This window comes from Canis lupus, chromosome 30 (assembly GCF_048164855.1).
Source record: "Canis lupus baileyi chromosome 30, mCanLup2.hap1, whole genome shotgun sequence".
Taxonomy (NCBI): domain Eukaryota; kingdom Metazoa; phylum Chordata; class Mammalia; order Carnivora; family Canidae; genus Canis; species Canis lupus.
The window spans coordinates 31,775,633-31,793,262 of NC_132867.1; the positions used below are offsets into that span (position 1 = coordinate 31,775,633).

At 53.2% G+C, this 17,630-nt stretch overlaps 1 protein-coding gene and 2 long non-coding RNA genes across 4 annotated transcripts; 2 read left to right on the forward strand and 1 right to left on the reverse strand.

Annotated features, from left to right (window-relative positions):
- Positions 1-664: 664 nt before the first annotated feature.
- LOC140621574 (uncharacterized) lies at positions 665-4,261 on the reverse strand. 2 transcript variants are annotated; one of them, XR_012021323.1, is made up of 3 exons: positions 4,151-4,261; positions 3,181-3,442; positions 665-1,033 (listed from the first exon to the last, which is right to left on the reverse strand). It is a non-coding gene; the product is annotated as an uncharacterized lncRNA (long non-coding RNA). The 2 variants fall into 2 exon arrangements; XR_012021324.1 differs by lacking the exon at positions 665-1,033 and adding an exon at positions 1,040-1,814.
- Positions 4,194-9,881, forward strand: LOC140621573 (uncharacterized). The gene is made up of 4 exons (XR_012021322.1): positions 4,194-4,582; positions 5,566-5,795; positions 8,598-8,772; positions 9,518-9,881. It is a non-coding gene; the product is annotated as an uncharacterized lncRNA (long non-coding RNA).
- A 4,933-nt stretch (positions 9,882-14,814) lies between these two features.
- OLIG1 (oligodendrocyte transcription factor 1) lies at positions 14,815-17,201 on the forward strand. Its single transcript, XM_072806791.1, has 2 exons — positions 14,815-16,056; positions 16,330-17,201. The coding sequence occupies exon 1, from the start codon at positions 14,926-14,928 to the stop codon at positions 15,760-15,762; it is 837 nt and encodes a 278-aa protein (XP_072662892.1). The 5' UTR covers positions 14,815-14,925; the 3' UTR covers positions 15,763-16,056; positions 16,330-17,201.
- The last annotated feature ends 429 nt before the right edge of the window (positions 17,202-17,630 follow it).

Below are 17,630 nucleotides of genomic sequence, written 5' to 3' on the forward strand. Positions count from 1 at the left end.
ATCAGAACTTCACCCTCACTTGGTCACCTATTAGCACCCCTTCTCCTTTGGCATCAGAACCTTGGTTTTATTTAGGATTATAATGGGCTGAGATGTATGATTGCATTCCCCCCGCATCCCTTGCACCTATGTGATCAATATGTTCCGGTTAATAAGACCAAAGACTATGTAAAGGATGCTGATTTGGCTGGGTGGTGTGCTTCTTTGCCCTCTGTCATTTTGTTCCCCTACCACTTGGAAGCAGGTCTCATGGCTGGAGCTGCAGCACCCATCCTGGACTGTGAGGTGATCTTAAGGGTAGAAGCCAAACACTAAGATGGTAGGGCAAAAAAGCTAGAGGGATGCACAGAGCAGCCCTGGCACTGGCTATCCCCAGATTTCTTTTACAAGGGGTGGGGAATATATCTTATTTCAGCTACTATTATTTTGTGTTTTCCATTTTGTTCAGGGGAAACTAATACTGATAAAAATCCTCTGCCCAAAGGGGGAACAAAGTTCTTCTTGTTTTATGTGGTCAGGGGTGGGTCAGGCCCAGGGAAACATTTTTCCTAAGTAGAAAATGCCGACAAGAGTTACGTGCCAACAAGGGTTGGGGTTGTTTCAATTACATATTGTGATAGAATAAACTACCTCCACACAGGGCAGCTTGAAACTACCATTTCATTATTTCTCAAAATTCTGAAGGTTAGTAATTTGTTCTCCAGCACCCAGGAGCACTGGCAGTGGACGCACATTGACAGCACCATCCAGCCACGAATGGAAAATTCTCCCTGGTACAAAAGTGAACAATAGCAGTTTGCAGCATGAAAGCAATTGCTCAAGCCTGATAACAGGCCTAGGGGGAAGTCTGAAATGAGAAATGGGAGGCTGTTTTGTGTGCTCTCAGTGGGGCCTCACACATGCCCAACAGAGGAAAGTGAAGGCTTTGACTCCCCTCACAGCAGCCTGGAATCCAATCCCACAGGATTTGCATCCAGTGATACAGGGAAGCTGGCTGCAGGCAAGGTCTGTCCGTCTGAAGCTGTGCCGTAATCTAGGAAAGACAGATGGCCGTCAATGGGAGCTTCCTCTCTCCCAAATGGGAAAACAAGAAGCAGAGAATGGGAACAGGGGCCGGTTACCATATCCACCATGGACGCTTAGTTTCCCCAAATTTGAGAAGGTATCTGTAAAAAGATGCGTGGCAGAGATGTTTGTTTTTGCAGCAAAACAGTGTGAAGGTGATGAAGGAACAAGAGGGCTGGGATTCATTCATCCGTCCATCCATCCATCCATCCATCCATCCATCTATCCATCCATCCATCCATCCATCCAGTCTAAAAGTATTTACTTGGAACATTGTATGTCCCAGGCACAGTTCTAGGCTCTGAGAACAAAATTTTTGTGATATAATTTTATATAGGGAAGAAAACAAAGCTCACAGGTAAAGGGGTGTGGTCATTATAAGGTTAGAGGTCAGGAGAGGCAGCTGGGCTAAGAGGACCTGCAGAAGTGTGAATCGCCTGCCGCTCAGTGGGTGCGCCAGGGAGAGGAAACTGCGAGAGCAATGGTGTGAGGCAGGGATGAGGCTGGGTGTTGCTGAAAGGTCCCCGGGGGCCTTTGTGGTCAGCACAGTAGCTGAGGGGCAGCAGCACAGGGCATGGAGGGAGGCAGGAGGGGAGTCTGAGGGGCCCACAGAGCCACAGGTACTCGCACGGCCTCTCTCTCCACATGGCTCTCTAACAAAGATGTTGGGTTTCAAAAATGGCAGCCAGGTTCCAAGCACAAAAGCTCAGAGGCAGGACTGGGTGGAGCCTTTGGGTCCCTGGATTCAGCTGAGTATGTCAGAAAAAGCTTTGAGTGAGGATGGACCTGACCCCACTGACCTACTCTTTATTAAGAACTGGGGTAGTTGGGACGCCTGGGTGGCTCAGCGGTTGAGCATCTGCCTTTGGCTCAGGACATGATCCTGGAGCCCCGGGATCGAGTCCCACGTTGGCCTCCTGCATGGAGCCTGCTTCTCCTCCCTCTGCCTATGTCTCTGCCTCTCTCTCTCCTCTGAGTCTCTCATGAATAAATAAATAAAATCTTAAAAAAAAAAAAAAAAGAACTGGGGTAGTCTCCAGATGTTCACTGGAGGAAGCTTGGGTGTTGGTCATTTATCCACAAGAAAGTAAAGACTGAAGACTCAGACGGGGGGCATCCAGGTGGCTCAGTCAGTGAAGTGTCTGCCTTCAGCTCAGGTCATGATCTCAGGATCCCGAGATCAAGCCCTACATCGGGCTCCCTGCTCAGTGTGGGGTCTGCTTCTCCCTCTTCCTCTGCTTCTTCCCACCCCTCTCATGCTTGCACGCTCTCTCCCTCACTCTCTCAAATAAATGAATAAAATTTAAAACAATAAAAAATAAAAATAAAAAATAAAGGCTCAGATGGAGCCACTCCTAACATGGGGGCAGCCAAGAGGAAGAGGAGAAAAAAGCCCCCATGGCCTTCTTGGCCCCATTCCTTTCTCTCCCCTCCCCCGGCTACAGGCCTCAAGCACATGCATGGGATGGGGCGAGCTCTGGGAGGACACATCCCCTTGGCCCCAGGCACTCCTCTCCCCATGGCGAGGGACACAGCCAGAGCAGGACTGGAGTGGGGCCCCTCAAGCCTGGGCTCAGAGCAAGCTGCCTGAGTCTGAGCATTCAGAGGCAATTCAGGTTCAGACCATGACCGCAGGGAACCAGAAGCATCAAGATTTGATCATCAGGCCACAATATGGATGATGAATTAATCCCCCAAAAGATAGCACCTTGTCCTCAGCACAGAGCCTCCCACAGATGTCCAGCCATGGTGTAGCCTCGGCGTGGGGGGATGTTTCCAACATCCACACGGCATCGCAGCAGAAGGAACAGGGGAGTGACGCCAGGGGGACAAACACGGAATCCCACCCAGGGCTCCTGGTCAGGGCCAAGAATCTGTTTGCAGACAGTCCTCTTGCACTGATTTTAGAAGAGGCTGTGTTTTGAGGCCACATAGCTTGAGACCCAAAGCGGGACCCCTCATGCCTTCGCTGCCTCCACCTGTCCAAGTTCCAGTGACAGACAAGAGACAAGTGAGAATAGCCAAGGTGACAGCGGGAAGGTAGATAGACATCAAAAAAAAAAAAAAACAAAAAAAAAAAAAAAAAGGACAGGGACACACTTTGGGCTATCTCACCCGGCTCACGATGCCTCTCTTGCTTGGTACTACAGTCGACATCTATTATTGGGGTAGTAAGACAAAGAGAATTTCATTCACCAAAATCCAGAGAGAGTGCTGCTTTTGACCTGGTGACACACGGCGATGGGTTGCCAGGGTACACGCAGAGGAGAAAATCTTCTGAAGAGGGTGAGTCCTGCTAGTCAGAGGGCAGAGGGACGGCTTTGGGACGCAAGTTTAGGACCTGGGCTGGAACCAGGTGCAGTAATGGGCAGAGAAGCTGGAGAGATTGGAAAGGAAAGGGTAGGAGGAGAGCAAAGAATTAAAGTTGCTAGCAGATGTCGGCGAAGAGAAGTGGCTGATGGGGTCTGGACTGTTTGCTGCTGGTACGCATGGGGCAACCCTTTGGAGCTCCGTGAGCATATCCTAAAGCCACACTACTGCGGCAGCCCAGGAATACTATAAAGGCGGAAAGGCAGCAGAGTGGAAGGGTGCCCCGGGGGGCGTCCCAGGGGGACACTGCAGCAGCAGTGAGCAGGCCCCTCTGCCTCGAATTTGTTACACCAGCTCCGAGCAAGCGTGCAACGGAGGCGTGGAGAAGCAGCCCGGCTAGCTGGAGCCACGGCCAGCGCGGGGAGCTAACGGCATCTGAGATGTGAAGGGTGAGAGGCGCTGCCTCGATTGTCCCCTTTGATAAAAAGCCCTCAGCCCTGCCTTATTGCCGAGTATGCAAAAATCCAGAAATGCAGGCAAGTCCCTGTTCTATCAAAGCCATTGAAACCTTGCCCCAAATGCCCGACAGCACTTTCAGCGGCCCCACTGTTAAAGTTGGGGAGAATCAAGTCAGTGGAGAGGGTGTCATCGCTCTTCTCGAGCCCTATTAACAATATAATACTTCCGATCTCCCCATTTGGACACAAGCAGCTGCCATGTGCCGGGAAAATAAAGGTCATAATAGGGGACAAAGGAGCATGAAATTGGCCCTGACCTTAGTCTCCAGGCAATGTGGGAAGCAGTGCCAGTTTCCACAGCTGTACCCCTTTCTCTCCTGTGGGGGTGTGTGTGGAGGGAGCTGATGGAGGCCACACACACACACACACACACCCCCGGAAATTCTAGAATATTCTCGAATATTCCGGCATTCCAGCAACCATTTGGTAAGAGTAGGTCTCATCACAGCAAGAGAACTCTGCTGACCAAGACACCATCACTCCACAGCTTCCAGGGAGGGCTTTCCCTGGTGGAAGAGACATGTTCACATCCATGAGCATGGAGGCAAGAGAAAGAAAGGACAATTTTTCCCTGATTGTCTTAGTCTGGGCTCAGCTTCCATGACACTGAGCTGGCCCTGACTCTCTCTGGGCCTTCGTGGCCCAAACCGCAACATGGGCCCTTGCTCTCTCGACTTCATGGGGCTACGGTAAGGCTAAAATGAGTTAACAGATGTGGTTTGTAAAGAAATAAGTGCAAGGGTATTCCTGGGACGCTAACATACCCTTCCCAGCTGGTTAGAACTGGCCAGGGGACGCCTGGGTGGCTCAGCGGTTGAGCATCTGCCTTCGGCTCAGGGCGTGATCCTGGAGTCCTGGGGTCAAGTCCCGCATTGGGCTCCCTCCGGGGAGCCTGCTTCTCCCCCTGCCTATGTCTCTGCTTCTCTCTGTGTGTCTCATGAATAAATAAATACAATCTTAAAAAAGAAAAAGAAAAAGAAAAAAAAGAACTGCCACCGCCGCACAGCACCTGCCTGCAAACCTGGGCCTTGGCAACATCTGCCACAGAGCTTGTCCTGCCACCTCCACAAGACCGTGTTGGGCAATCTCAGGTTGTAACATTTCTGAAAACATGTTTTCACTGATTGACAGACCAGAGGAAGGCAGGGCACCATATCTCAACTCTTCTAGGAACTGCTTCGAAAAACAAGATTGCAGAAGGAGGGTGTGTGCCATGGTGTGGCAGGGGCTGGGGGGCTTTCGCTTGTCATACCCCCCATTCCCCCAACCTTCCTGGTTTATCTCTCCATCCTGGTTCCATTCACCATTCCAGCCATCAGGGCACATTCCTTGTCCCCTTCTGCTTCCCAGACCCTCCTCCAAGAGGCTTCCGCTGTAAGCAACCTCTCCATCTTCTCAGAAGCTAAAGCAAAGCCTTGGAGTCCTAAAAACCGTGGCCCTAAGACCAGCTGCGGCAGCATCAACTGGGCGCTAGATCACAATAAAGCTCCACCCAGGGTCCCAAAGAAGCACCCCGGGTGCTACCCAGGCTCACTGACCCGGGCTCTCCACTTTAACAAGACCCTGGGTGCTTCCCAGGCTCTGATTACCTGGCCCCAAGAGGCAGGCCTCCCCATATTTTGTCACCTGATACTGCCAGGCAGGTGTTCACACATGAACTTCATATCCTCAGGTGGATTACAAATCACTAGAAGGCACGGTGCCCACACTTTTGAGAGGACCAGACACAGGGCTCTGCACGCAGACATCCAGTGAACTTGGCCAGTCTGTCTAGATGTGGCCTGTGTCCTCATTCGTTCACATGTTTGCTGGGGGCCCACCCCCATTCAAGGCCCCAGGATACAGAGGAGACCACTGCTCCTGCAGAGCCTCCCCTCAAGCGTGGAAGAAATAAATAAGCAGGTAAGACATGCATGTAAGTAGGTAAGTAATTGATGAGGCCATTTGAGTTGCTGGCAAGTGCCATGAAGAAAATAAAGCTGGCAGGAGTGACAGTGGCCAGTGGGGAGGTGGCCCCATTAGGATGGATGGTCTGAGAAGGTCTCCTTAGGAGTTCACATATCTACACCAAGAGCCCAGTGACAGGAAGGCATGGGCTGAGGCTTCTAGATGGAGGGAAGTGGGGAGGGCTAGGGTCCCACAGAGGGGAGGGCCTGACTCATGTTTCCCCATGGGTCCTGTCTACCCTGCCCGATCCCAGGTGACCACAGCCTCCCCCCACCACGTCTCATCTGTCCACCACCAGCTTCTCGGAGAAGGACAAATCCCAGGCCTGTGTCCACCCGTCTGTGCCTGTGTGCCTGGCCAATGTGCAGGCCTTCCTCACTGTCGGGTAGCCACAGGCATGCCCATTTGCCCATCCCTTTCTCCAGAGCCAACTTTGCTCTCGCTTTAAACATGGTTGAGACCTCATCAAATATCCATGTGCCCAAGTGACAGGGATAAGGAAACAGGGCTTCTTTTAATAACTCTCTTCTGGAATAGTCAGTCTCCTCTTCCTGGTTGGGACGAGGTGAAGCCATCCTGGCCCTCACTACACGCTGCTCAAAGTGTGGTCTTCCAACGGGCATCACCCCCATCTGGGAGCTTATTGGAAACACAGAATCTCAGGCTCTACCCAAACCTACCCAACCAGAATCTGTAGTTTTAACAAGACCCCGAGGTAATCCGGTCCAGAGCAGAGTTTCGCCTCCAAACTCCAGTGATCTCTGGAAACTACCAAACAAGCCACGTAGAACAGCTCACATTACGTGAGGCAGGCAACCATCTAACTCACGGTCTAAAGCACGCCTGTGAACAGAAGCATAATTGTGAGCTTCACAGGGCACAGGGAGGTTAAGCAGCCTGCCCAGAGGCCTGGAAGTGGGAGGCTGAGTGTGAGCACCCATGGGTCTGACTATAGGGCCTGGCCTCTGACCACCCACCACGGCATACGAGGAGTCCTCTCGGAGATTGTGCGGTTAGCTCTGGTGCTGGAACAGAGTACTACACGCTGGGGTGTATGACATGTGCTGCCTCCCAGTTCTGGAGGCCAGAAGTCCAGCTGTCGGTAGGGTTGGATCCTTCCGAGGCTGTGAGGGAGAGGCTGTCCCATCCCTCACCCCATCTTCTGGTGATCTGCTGGCAGTCTCTAGCATTTCTTGGCTTCTAGAAGCATCGCCGGGATCTCTGCCTTCATCTTCACATGTGTCTGTGTCCAAATCTCTCCGCCTTTCCTAAGGACACCAGTCATATTGCATCAGGGCCCACCTGCATGACCTTGTTTTAACTCATTGTATCTGCAATGACCCTATTTCCACATGAAGTCACATTCGAGGTACAGGGATGAGGACTGAGATGTGACGTTAGGAGGACACAGTCAACCCATCACGGAGGTTGACAAAAAGACAGTACCAGCTGACTCTGTGCCTGTACTGGTTGGTGTCAGCTCACTCAGTCCTCATCATGACCCTGGAAGTTCTAGTCTCCTCGTTTTACAGATGGAAGAAACTGGGCCACTGCCAGGTAATGTGTCTTATCCTAAGTCACGCAAGTCAGGCCCAGGTTGTACGGCCTCAAAATGTGTCCTACAGCCCTCTCAGATGGTTCATGTCACATGCCCCATGTGCAGTACTTTGTTATAGCACCAGAGTTAAAAGCACCATCTCTGGTGTGACTCCTCCATCTGATGTGGTGGGTGGTCTGGGAGGATACTGATATCACGTTTATATCATCTCTTTCTTTTAAAACAAAGATTTTATTTATTTATTCATGAGAGACAGAGACACAGGCAGAGGGAGACACAGGCTCCCCGAGGGGAGCCCGATGCGAGACTCGATCCCAGGACCCCGGGATCATGACCTGAGCTGAAGGCAGACGCTCAACCACTAAGCCACCCAGGCGCCCCTCAATTATATCACTTCGTTAGTAAATTGTTGCTGGGTTTTGGCTTGGTGTGTCCAGGACAGTGTCTCTGAAACCGAGCTATATGGTCTAGTAGAAGATCCATGGTGTTCGGCAAGCGCGAGGACCCTTCATGCAGAGAAAACATGCACTTAAAGCAAACAAAACAGGAATGCCACCTTAGTCTGAAGGAAAACCATAAACTAAGTGTTTCTGGTGGTGCCTAGCAGGCAGCAGGTGCCCAGGAAATGTTAGCCACTGTTGCTATTTCATTAAGCAGCTACTATGTGCCGGGCTCTGGGCAAGGCACCTGACTTATATTTCCTTCTAAGGCTTATAACCACCCTAGGAGATAAATACTATTATTCCCAGGGGCATCTGTGTGGCTCAGTCGGTTAAGCATCCGACGCTTGGTTTTGGCTCAGGCGGTGATCTCAGGGTCGTGAGATCGAGCCCGGCATCAGCATCGGCTCCATGCTCAGGAGTCTGCTTGAGATTCTCTCCCTCTGAACCCCTCCTGCGCTCACTCTCTCATGCACGTGTGCTCTCTCTCTCTCAAATAAAAATGGATAAATCTTTTTTAAAAATACGATTAGTCCCATTTTATTATAGACGAGGAAACAGAGGCCCCAGTGAGTAAAACTTAGCTCGAAGAGCAAAGGCAACAGGCCAGCTCTTATCCCCAGCCCAGGGCCCAGGACTCTTCTTTGTAAGACATAAAACAGGCCGAGACTCTGAGCAGAGAAGCCTCCGAATATTACAGCAGAGGAGATTTGCATGTACCACGTGGCCAGGCCTCCGCATCCAAGTTCATATTTCCAGGTCAGAGCGCCTTCTGGGGAGGAAGGCGGCGGCCTCCCAGCTCCGGTCTCCTTAAGTGCACCCTGGGAAGTCTTCACACTGCCTTTCTTTTCCCCCGGTGGTCTAATCTGGAGTCAGATCCAGCCGCTGGCTCCTACAGCCGGGGAAGGACTGCGAGCCAACAGGAAAACAACAGGTGAGCTTCTGAACAGTCCCCTTCTGTGCCCCAGGCAGGGTGTCTGCCCGGGCGACCGCAGGGCCGCAGTGACTTCCAGAACCTTCTGTCTCTGCAGGTGTTTTAGGAACTTGGCCTCAGCGCTTCAGTGACCCATATTTTATTACCTTTCAGGTTTCTATAATTCATCATTCACTCCTTTCTGAAACCCTAGAATGAAAGTATAGCAGCTCAGCGCCCCGGCCTCTCCCCCATTCTCTCCCCAAACACATCGGCCTATTTGTTCTCTTTATCCCTGCTCTTCCTGTTGCATTCTGCACATTCAATGGGGAAAGAGTGAAACCGGATGGCTGGACCCAGTGCGGGGAAATGACTTCAGAGCCACCTTTGTTTCCCCTCATTCCTTTGAGCACACTTGGCCCTGCGTCTCTATGAAAGGGCTTGTTTGAACCATTTGGAACATCTAGCGAGCGAGGGATGGCTGTAGCCAGAATCGCTCGCATCTTTTCAGGCTGCCTGAGACTCTAGATTAAACTGCCAAATTTTTGCAACAAAACTAACCATGACATTGGACATTGTGTTATAAATTAGCCACAGCCTTCCAAGCAAATTGTCTCTTTTCATTGTATCAATGGAAGCCTTTGGAACATTTGGCTTCAGCTACTGACTTTAGGGAGACGCAGAGAATATTTTTGTTCTGCCCCAAACCAACCCCTTCAGGCATCGAGTCACATGTACTAATAACGTATGTATCTTTAATTCGCAGTTACCCTTATCACGCTGACCCGGAGGACCTCTGTGCGTGACATTCCATGTCCCTGCCTCAAATTCTGCAAACGTGCTTTTAGGTGTTGATGGGACAGGCTCTCCGGTTGTTCTTAAAAAAAGATGTTACTTCTCTCCTTTACACCGCTTTCCACAAGGATGACTTGAAATTTCTTTTAAAGAAGAGTTCTTTCAGGATATGCGGGGAGAGGTATTAAAATGTGTTCTTCTAGAGCTCCAGGGACATGTAGAATTTCAGCATTTGGTCCTCACGGAAGCAGTGAGAATGTATTTCTGTTAGATCACCCTGAGTTTGAAAAAAAAAAAAAAACAAAAACCCAAACACCCAGTCTGTTTGAGCTCTGTCGCCAATAGCCTAATCAACCTTTTATTAGTAAAAAGGAATCTGAAAAATACTCAGATGCCCTCTGATTTTTGTTTCCTTTTTTTTTCTTTCTACATTTCTCCACGCACACAAAAAGAGTCAGAAGACAAATGTGGACTTGGAAATACTCTTAAGTAGTCAAGTTTATTAAAATCAGATCCAAATGACATTTATTAAAAAATACAATAGGGACGCCTGGGTGGCTCAGCCGTTGAGTGTCTGCCTTCGGCTCAGGTTGGGACCCTGAGGTCCGGGATCGAGTCCCGCCTCCAGCTCCTTGCAGGGAGCCTGCTTCTCCCTCTGCCAGCGTCCCTGACTCTCTCTCTGTGTCTCTCATGAATAAATAAATAAAATCTTTAAAAAAATAAGAAATAAAAATAAAATAAACCTCCCTATAATAATTATGAAACACACCCACTATTTTGATCATCGGTAGCGTTTGAACCAGAACGGAGTACACTGCATCACTGCCCGTGCGCTTCCACACCAGACGTAAAGGACAACTGTGACAATGACATAGCTTTGAAATAACATCGTAAGTCCCTGTGAACATCCTGGCAGCTCTTAACAACTCAATTACCTTGAGCTGTTCCCTTCTGAAAGTGAACAAAAATCATATTCTTTCCAATTTGCCCAGCAGGAATTTTTTCTTAACCTGAACCATGTCTAAGTGTGACTTAGATTGTGCCAAGGTGGTCCCCAGGGGAGAGGGACAGCAATGTCTCTAAGGAGCTCTGCTCCATCCAAGAACACTTACCAAAGGGCGACCCGCCTTCTCCTGCCCGTGCTCTCTATCTCCCTGCTACTCACTACTGCTCGCCTGCACCCAGAAAGATGCTGAGCACCCCTCTCCCTGCGACGCCTTCCCTGTGTTCTGTGTTCCAGGCAGGGTTGTCCTGGGATGGAACCTCATTAAAGGGCAAACCTTAGGTGCGGCTGTCACTTCTCAGAGTGAATTATAAGTTTCAACACCTCACACATCCCTTAAACTTTCCGAAGAATTTTGCCCATCTTAGAAGAAAGTAGCACTTTAAAAAGCAACCTCTATTATTTGATTATCGGTCAGGCTCTGGCCAGTTTGAACAGCACGTTTTGACAAAGACAACTTTTTCCCCATTTAGCTGACCTTCCTCAAGAGGCAGTCTCTCAAGTGCCAACAGAGGGCTCTGAGTGGTGGGCAGGCTTCACAGAGGCATGGTCTGTCTGTGATTATGGGGAGGTGGATGGGGCTACATCCCAAGCACACATTTCCCCTCACACACTGGCTGGGGCTTTGGGTCCCCACTGTCTGCCATTTCAAAGATTTGAGCTTCTTGACCCAAAGCAAGGGTGGCCAGCAGGGTTGGAGGAACGGGTGGGAGAAGCTCTAGGTTTCTATACAGGGGAAAGGAAGCCTGACACATCTCCTGGGGGTGAAAGGAGTCACTAGCACACTCACACAAGACCCTTTAGGCAAAGACAAGAGTGGTTGTTATGGGGGACACAAGTAGCTCTCCAAGTATGTCCTGAATGTGGGAGGCCACAGCAGCTGCCTCCCCTTGAGACAGCCCACGGGGCCCCTGCCAGGAGCTATAATGACTCGCTGGCCCTTGCCAGCTGTCACACTTTGCATGCCACTGGAGCTCCGGTCCAGCAGAAGGGGCCATCCAAGTCACCAGTTTCAACAAGCGCCAAATCCTGTGCCCATGCTGGGCCCGTACGGCCACCCAGAACCCTCTTGGAGGGCTCCAAGGAGAACACTTCAATGCACACTGACCAGCATGTCCTCCTGACTGTGTCCAGGGCCAGGGGAATGGAGTTCTCCTTCCCAAGACAGAAATGTGGTGAGATCAAGAGCTAAAGGGAACCCTTAGGGACATCCCTGGTAAAGAGGGGCCCTTCAAGGGGGGAGAGCAGTGTGTGTCTTTCCATCTCATGGATTCCTGGGGCGCCTCCCCCGCCTCGTGGGTGGGAAACATATGGGGGTGCCCTTTGGCCACTCTATCCTAGGCATTAGCTTCTGTCTTTCTCACTCACTTCCTCTTCCTGCTGGCAGGGTAAGGCCCCAGGGCCCCTGCCTAGCATGGGGACACAAGAGGAATGCCCCAATATGGTACCCCAGCTGTAGGACAGAGGGGGCCTCAGGGTGAAGGTGGGCACTACCAGCGTGGGCTGGTGCAGGGTTTGCCGAGGTGGGACCCCGAGAGCCCTCTCTTCTGGACTTGGCTGGAACCCATCAACTCATTGCTACTGGCTTGGCCTCGGCTGGTCCCTCCATTCCTTCCCCCAGCCGCCAACCCTCCTCATCATGGCCTCCTCTTGGCTTGCTGGAAGCCTGGTCCAGCTGGAGGGACTTCTAGAAGCCAGCCACTGATGGTACAGCTCTGCCTCTCCTGTCTGACGGCACCCCGTCAACTCCAGAAACCCACTACTCTCCAGGAGCCTCAGTTACATCATCTACAGCAGGGATTTTTAAAAATACCCAGCTCACAGGGTTCTAGTAAAAACCAGATGTCTGTAAAAATATTTTGAAAAGAAGAACTGTTTTCAAATGAGCAGCGAGCCGCTTACCTGCTTGGAACTTCTGAGGTCAATTTGCTTGGTCTCTTTCCTTCCTGTCCAGTACATTTCTGCTTGGAGACTTAGCTCCTGCCCACCTAGGCTTCATCTCTCTTCCTAAGCGACCTCTCCAACACTTTGTCAAGTCAAGGCCTCCTGGGGCCCAGAGGGTCCTACCTGGTTCCTCCCCTCTCTGTGCGACCGACAGGAAACTCCTGGATTACAGCAAATTGGGAGTTTGAACATCTCAAGGGGTGAGCCTGTGAGCTAGAGATTTCAGACCAATTCCTAGACATCCCCCGGACACACAGTAGGGGCAAAGCTCCATTCTGAACTTTGGAAGGATACAGGAGTGAATGGGTGGTCCCCGTCCTCAAAACAATCACGTCCAAATGCGGAGATGATCTCCACATAACACAATTGAGGCCACAGGGGCAAGCTCTCAGTGGTTTGTCAAACATGATGGGGGTGGGAGAGAGAGATGAGATTTCATCGAGGCTTCAAGAAGAAAGTAGTATTGAACAGAGGGACGGGCAGGATGTCACAGGTCAGAAGCAGAGATCAGAATGAGCCTATGGAGCCAATGTTGGTGGGAGAAAACGAGAACCAAGCAGCCTTGAAATCTGCAAGCCCAGGTTTCTAGAGCTGAGATCAGTTTCCATGGCGGACAAACGTCTCTCTTCTTATCCCAAGGAGGACCAAGATGGAAAAGCTCATTTTCTTTCTGTGACCCTTGACATCACGCTGTCCAACAGGACTTTCTGTGACAAAGGTTATGTTCTCTGTGCTGTCCAATAGATGGCTTCTAGCCACCTAGAACTCCTAAATGCTCAAACAATGCTAGTGCAACTTGGGAACTAAATTCCAACTTAATTTTATTTTAATTATTAGATTTTATTAGCCACAGGTGGACTAGTGGATGGTAGAAGTTTAGATGCCAGTGCCCTCTTCCGCATGCCCCTTTGCCATGCTATGATGACAGGCTGCAGTACTAGGCCCAGGCCCTGGGGTAGAAAACTTCTATAGCCTCCACATGATGTCATTTGGGGAAGAGGAAATACAGTCCCACCCTCAACAGATATGAGCCAGTGGGTGGATTTTTGTTTGTTTGCTTGTTTCTAATAAACGGCCAGTTTCTATGTGGTTTTTGCTTAAACCAGAGTAGAGTCACTGATAGAATGGATACATGTCCCTTTTGGGGAGGAAAGGTACCTAGGACCCCCAAAGCTCCTAAGTCCCTTAAAGACCTTTCAACCAGTGGGAGGGGAGACAGTGGCCAGGTGTAACCATTCTTTTTTTTTTTTTAAGATTTTATTTATTCATGAGAGACACAAAGAGAGAGAGGCAGAGACACAGGCAGAGGGAGAAGCAAGCTCTATGCAGCAGGGAGCCCGACGTCGGACTCGATCCCAGGACTCCAGAATCAAGCCCTGGGTCAAAGGCAGGCGCTAAACCCCTGAGCCACCCCAGGGATCTCCCTGGTGTAACCATTCTAATACGACTAGCCCTTGAGCCTAGAAATTCAGTCCTGAAAACCTGGCAAGAAATCACATATTTAAAACAAACACAAACACAAAAACAAACAAACAAAGACAAAACCCGTTACACCCATTGCAGCACTGCCATATTCATTGCAGCATTATTCACAAAAGAAGTCAAAAGGTGGAATCAACCCAGGTGTCCGACTCTGGAGAAATGGGCAAACAAAATACGGTGAACACGCACCACGGGGTGCCACTCAGCCTGTGACAAGGGCCACAACATGGATGAACCTTGAGGCCACTGTACTAAGTCAGCCAGTCACTAAAAGACGAATCAATGCCCTATGATCCCACTGGAAGGAGGTGGGTAGAGCAGTCAAACGCATGGACAGAAGAAGGGCGGTGGCCCAGCGCTGCTCAGGGGCGGGCTGGGAATCACTGGTGCGCACGGGGTTCGCATCCTGCGCGGTGAGGGGATCTGTCATTGGCTGTACGAGCGAGCGCGGGCTGTCACTTAGCACTACCTGCGTGCATTAAGACGGTTAAGACGGCAGTGCCCGGTTCCTTGCACTGGGCTACAATTTACAATACGCACACGTGTACAAAAGGTAGAGGCGGAGAGGAGCAGGCAGCCGCAGCCGAGCCAGCAGGCCTCCAGGAACAACCCCGTCTCACCCCGAGAGGCGCCGTCGCCCCCCCTCCGGGCCGGGCCGGTCCTGTGACCCTCACAATAACCTTCTTGAGCGCTGCCAGCGGCACCTCCGCGCCGGCCCGAGGCGGGGCGGCCAATGAGCGCGCGCCTGGCCCCGGCCTCGCGCCCCCATTGGCTGCGCCCGGCGGCCCGCGGCCCCGCAGGTTCCCAAGCCGGGTTTAAAGGGGTCGGCGGCGCGCCGCTGCCCGGCCATCGGCTCCCCGCGCGCAGGTCCGCGGGGAGGGGCGGCCGCCGAAGGGCCCACCCCGGGGCGTTCCTGAAGGGCGCCCTCGGCCGCCCCCGCCGCCCCCCAGATGTACTATGCGCTTTCCCAGGCGCGCGTGAACGCGGCCCCCGCGACCATGCTGCGGCCACAGCGGCCCGGAGACTTGCAGCTCGGGGCCTCCCTGTACGAGCTGGTGGGCTACCGGCAGCCGCCCTCCTCCGCCTCCGCCTCCGCCTCCGCCTCCGCCTCCTCCTCCACCTCCTCCTCCTCCTCCACGGCGGCCCCCCTCCTCCCCAAGGCGGCGCGCGAGAAGCCGGAGGCGCCCGGCGAGCCCCCGGGCACGGGAGCGGGGCCCGGCGCGCACGCGGGCGGCGGCTCCCGGGCGGACCCCAAAGAGGAGCAGCAACAGCAGCTGCGGCGCAAGATCAACAGCCGCGAGCGGAAGCGCATGCAGGACCTGAACCTGGCCATGGACGCGCTGCGCGAGGTCATCCTGCCCTACTCGGCGGCGCACTGCCAGGGCGCGCCCGGCCGCAAGCTCTCCAAGATCGCCACGCTGCTGCTCGCCCGCAACTACATCCTGCTGCTGGGCAGCTCGCTGCAGGAGCTGCGCCGCGCGCTGGGCGAGGGCGCCGGGCCCGCCGCGCCGCGCCTGCTGCTGGCCGGCCTGCCCCTGCTGGCCGCCGCGCCCGGCTCCGTGCTGCTGGCGCCTGGCGCCGTGGGGCCCCCCGACGCGCTGCGCCCCGCCAAGTACCTGTCGCTGGCGCTCGACGAGCCGCCCTGCGGCCAGTTCGCGCTCCCCGGCGGCGGCGCGGGCGGCGGCGCGGGCGGCCCGGGCCTGTGCACCTGCGCGGTCTGCAAGTTCCCGCACCTGGTCCCCGCCGGCCTGGGCCTGGCCGCGGTGCAGGCGCAGTTTTCCAAGTGAGGGGCCCCGCGCGGGCCCGGGGCGCGACCTAGGCCCGGCCTCCCGCCGCCCCGCTGCTCCGCGCCCTCCCCACCCCACTCCCGCGCCTTGCCTTCGCGGACGAGCACGGGGGCGGGGGCGGGGAGGGGGGGCCGGGATGCACTTCCAACCTTCTCGCCCAGAGGAAGGGACCGCGGGGCGCCCCCTTTCCCGCCCCCACCCCGGGGAGATCAGAGTGATGCGAGCGGATGTTCGACGGAGCGTCGAGGAGGCCGATGCGGGTTCTGAGTCGATTCCGGCTGCTTCGGGCGGCAAGTGCGCGCTGCCAACCCCGCTCTTGCCGGGCTGCGGTCTCTCCCGGGTCCCTGGAGTCGTGCGCTTCGCGGGGGTGGCGTGCACTGCAGGGCACCGCGCGGTGGCTTTGGCTTGCTTGCTCTGGGTGCGGCGGGAGGCCGGTCCCAGCGCCACGGCTCAAAGAGGCGACACCTGCCAAAGCAGGGGACCAAGCGGCTGCTCTCCTAGGGATGGGGAAGGGTGCTTTTCCTTCTCCCCAGCCGGGGAGGTCACAGGCACCCTTGTTCCCACCAGCCAAGCCCTGTCAAAGGAGGCTGCGCGACCTCAGGAAGCAGAGAAAGACCAATTAGTCGGTGCAGATGGTCCGAGGCTTAGCAGACGGACGGACCCTCCGCGGCGGCGGCGGCGGGACGGTGCGCATCGCGGTGCCGCGGGAGGAGGCGCGGGCGTGGATAACTCCAGGGTCCCCGGGTGGCCGGGCTGGGCTGTTGGGCCGCTCTTCCACCCTGGCTGCGAGAGTGCAATTTTTGAGAGTCGCGTAACCAGTAGATTATCTTTGTTTTGTGGCGGAGATTATTCGCTTTTAAATCCTGAGGTCTTAAGAAGACAGTTTAGGACTTGAGATTCACCGTTTTGTTTGCCCTTCCCCGGAGGTAGCGTAGCCAACCTTGGAGCTCGCTTAAAAACAGAAACCCACCCCCATCCCCCCCTTTGACGCAGCTGGTGTTCTTGGTTTACTAAGATAGGTAACAGCGGCACTTCGCAGTCGCCTCCAGTCTGGTCGGAAAAGCACGGTCGCTAATTAACTTTCTCATTAAAAGGCGCAGAGGAGGACCCGAGCCCCAAAACTCCCTCCGGCGGCTCGCGGGTCCCCGCTGCGGTGGCGCTTTCTGCGCTGTCCCTTTGCGCGAGGGGTCTTGGACCTGCGCTCTCCGCAGCTTGACGTTTGGAGAACTGCATAGATGACCGGTCTTGATTCGTTACAGACGTTAACAAATTACTTCACCCAAGATTATTTTATGATCTTTCAGCAGCTTGCTTTGAAGTCTCTGTTTAAGGTTTTTGGTTGTTGGTAGTAGCCGAATTTAACTGGCTTTTTATTTTATCTCTAACTTCGTTTCGTTGCTCGGTGAAGAATCAACAAAATAAAACATTTAAAGACCTAACGTTTTCCTCTGATTTGTTTGTTAATAAAAATACCCTGGTTGGGGCTCCTGGGTGGCTCAGCCCGTCAAGCCTCCGGCTCTTGATCTCTGCTGAGGTCTTGATCTCAGGGTCCTGAGTTCAAGCCTCAGGCCGGGGCTCCTGACTGAGCACGGAGCCTACATAAAATTAAAATTTTTAAAAATGTCCTGGTGCGCTGGTGGATTCAGATGCTCGGGATGTTTGGTAGTTAAATACGACCAGGGTTCAAAGTTTTTAAACCTGGTTTCGTGATTTGTAAAATGATCTAATGAATTTGTAAAATGATCTGATCAACTGCACGTCAAGTTCAGGCACCAGGTAGAAATATAAGGACCGCAGGTGAGTGAGTGGATGGCAACTTCAGGAATTAGCTCTTAGCCAAGATGGATCTCTTGATTACTTTCTTCTCT

What these genes read in the sequence shown, in the direction of transcription:
- OLIG1 (XM_072806791.1), top strand. Translation starts at nt 14,926, where the DNA reads ATGTACTATGCGCTTTCCCAGGCGCGCGTGAACGCGGCCCCCGCGACC.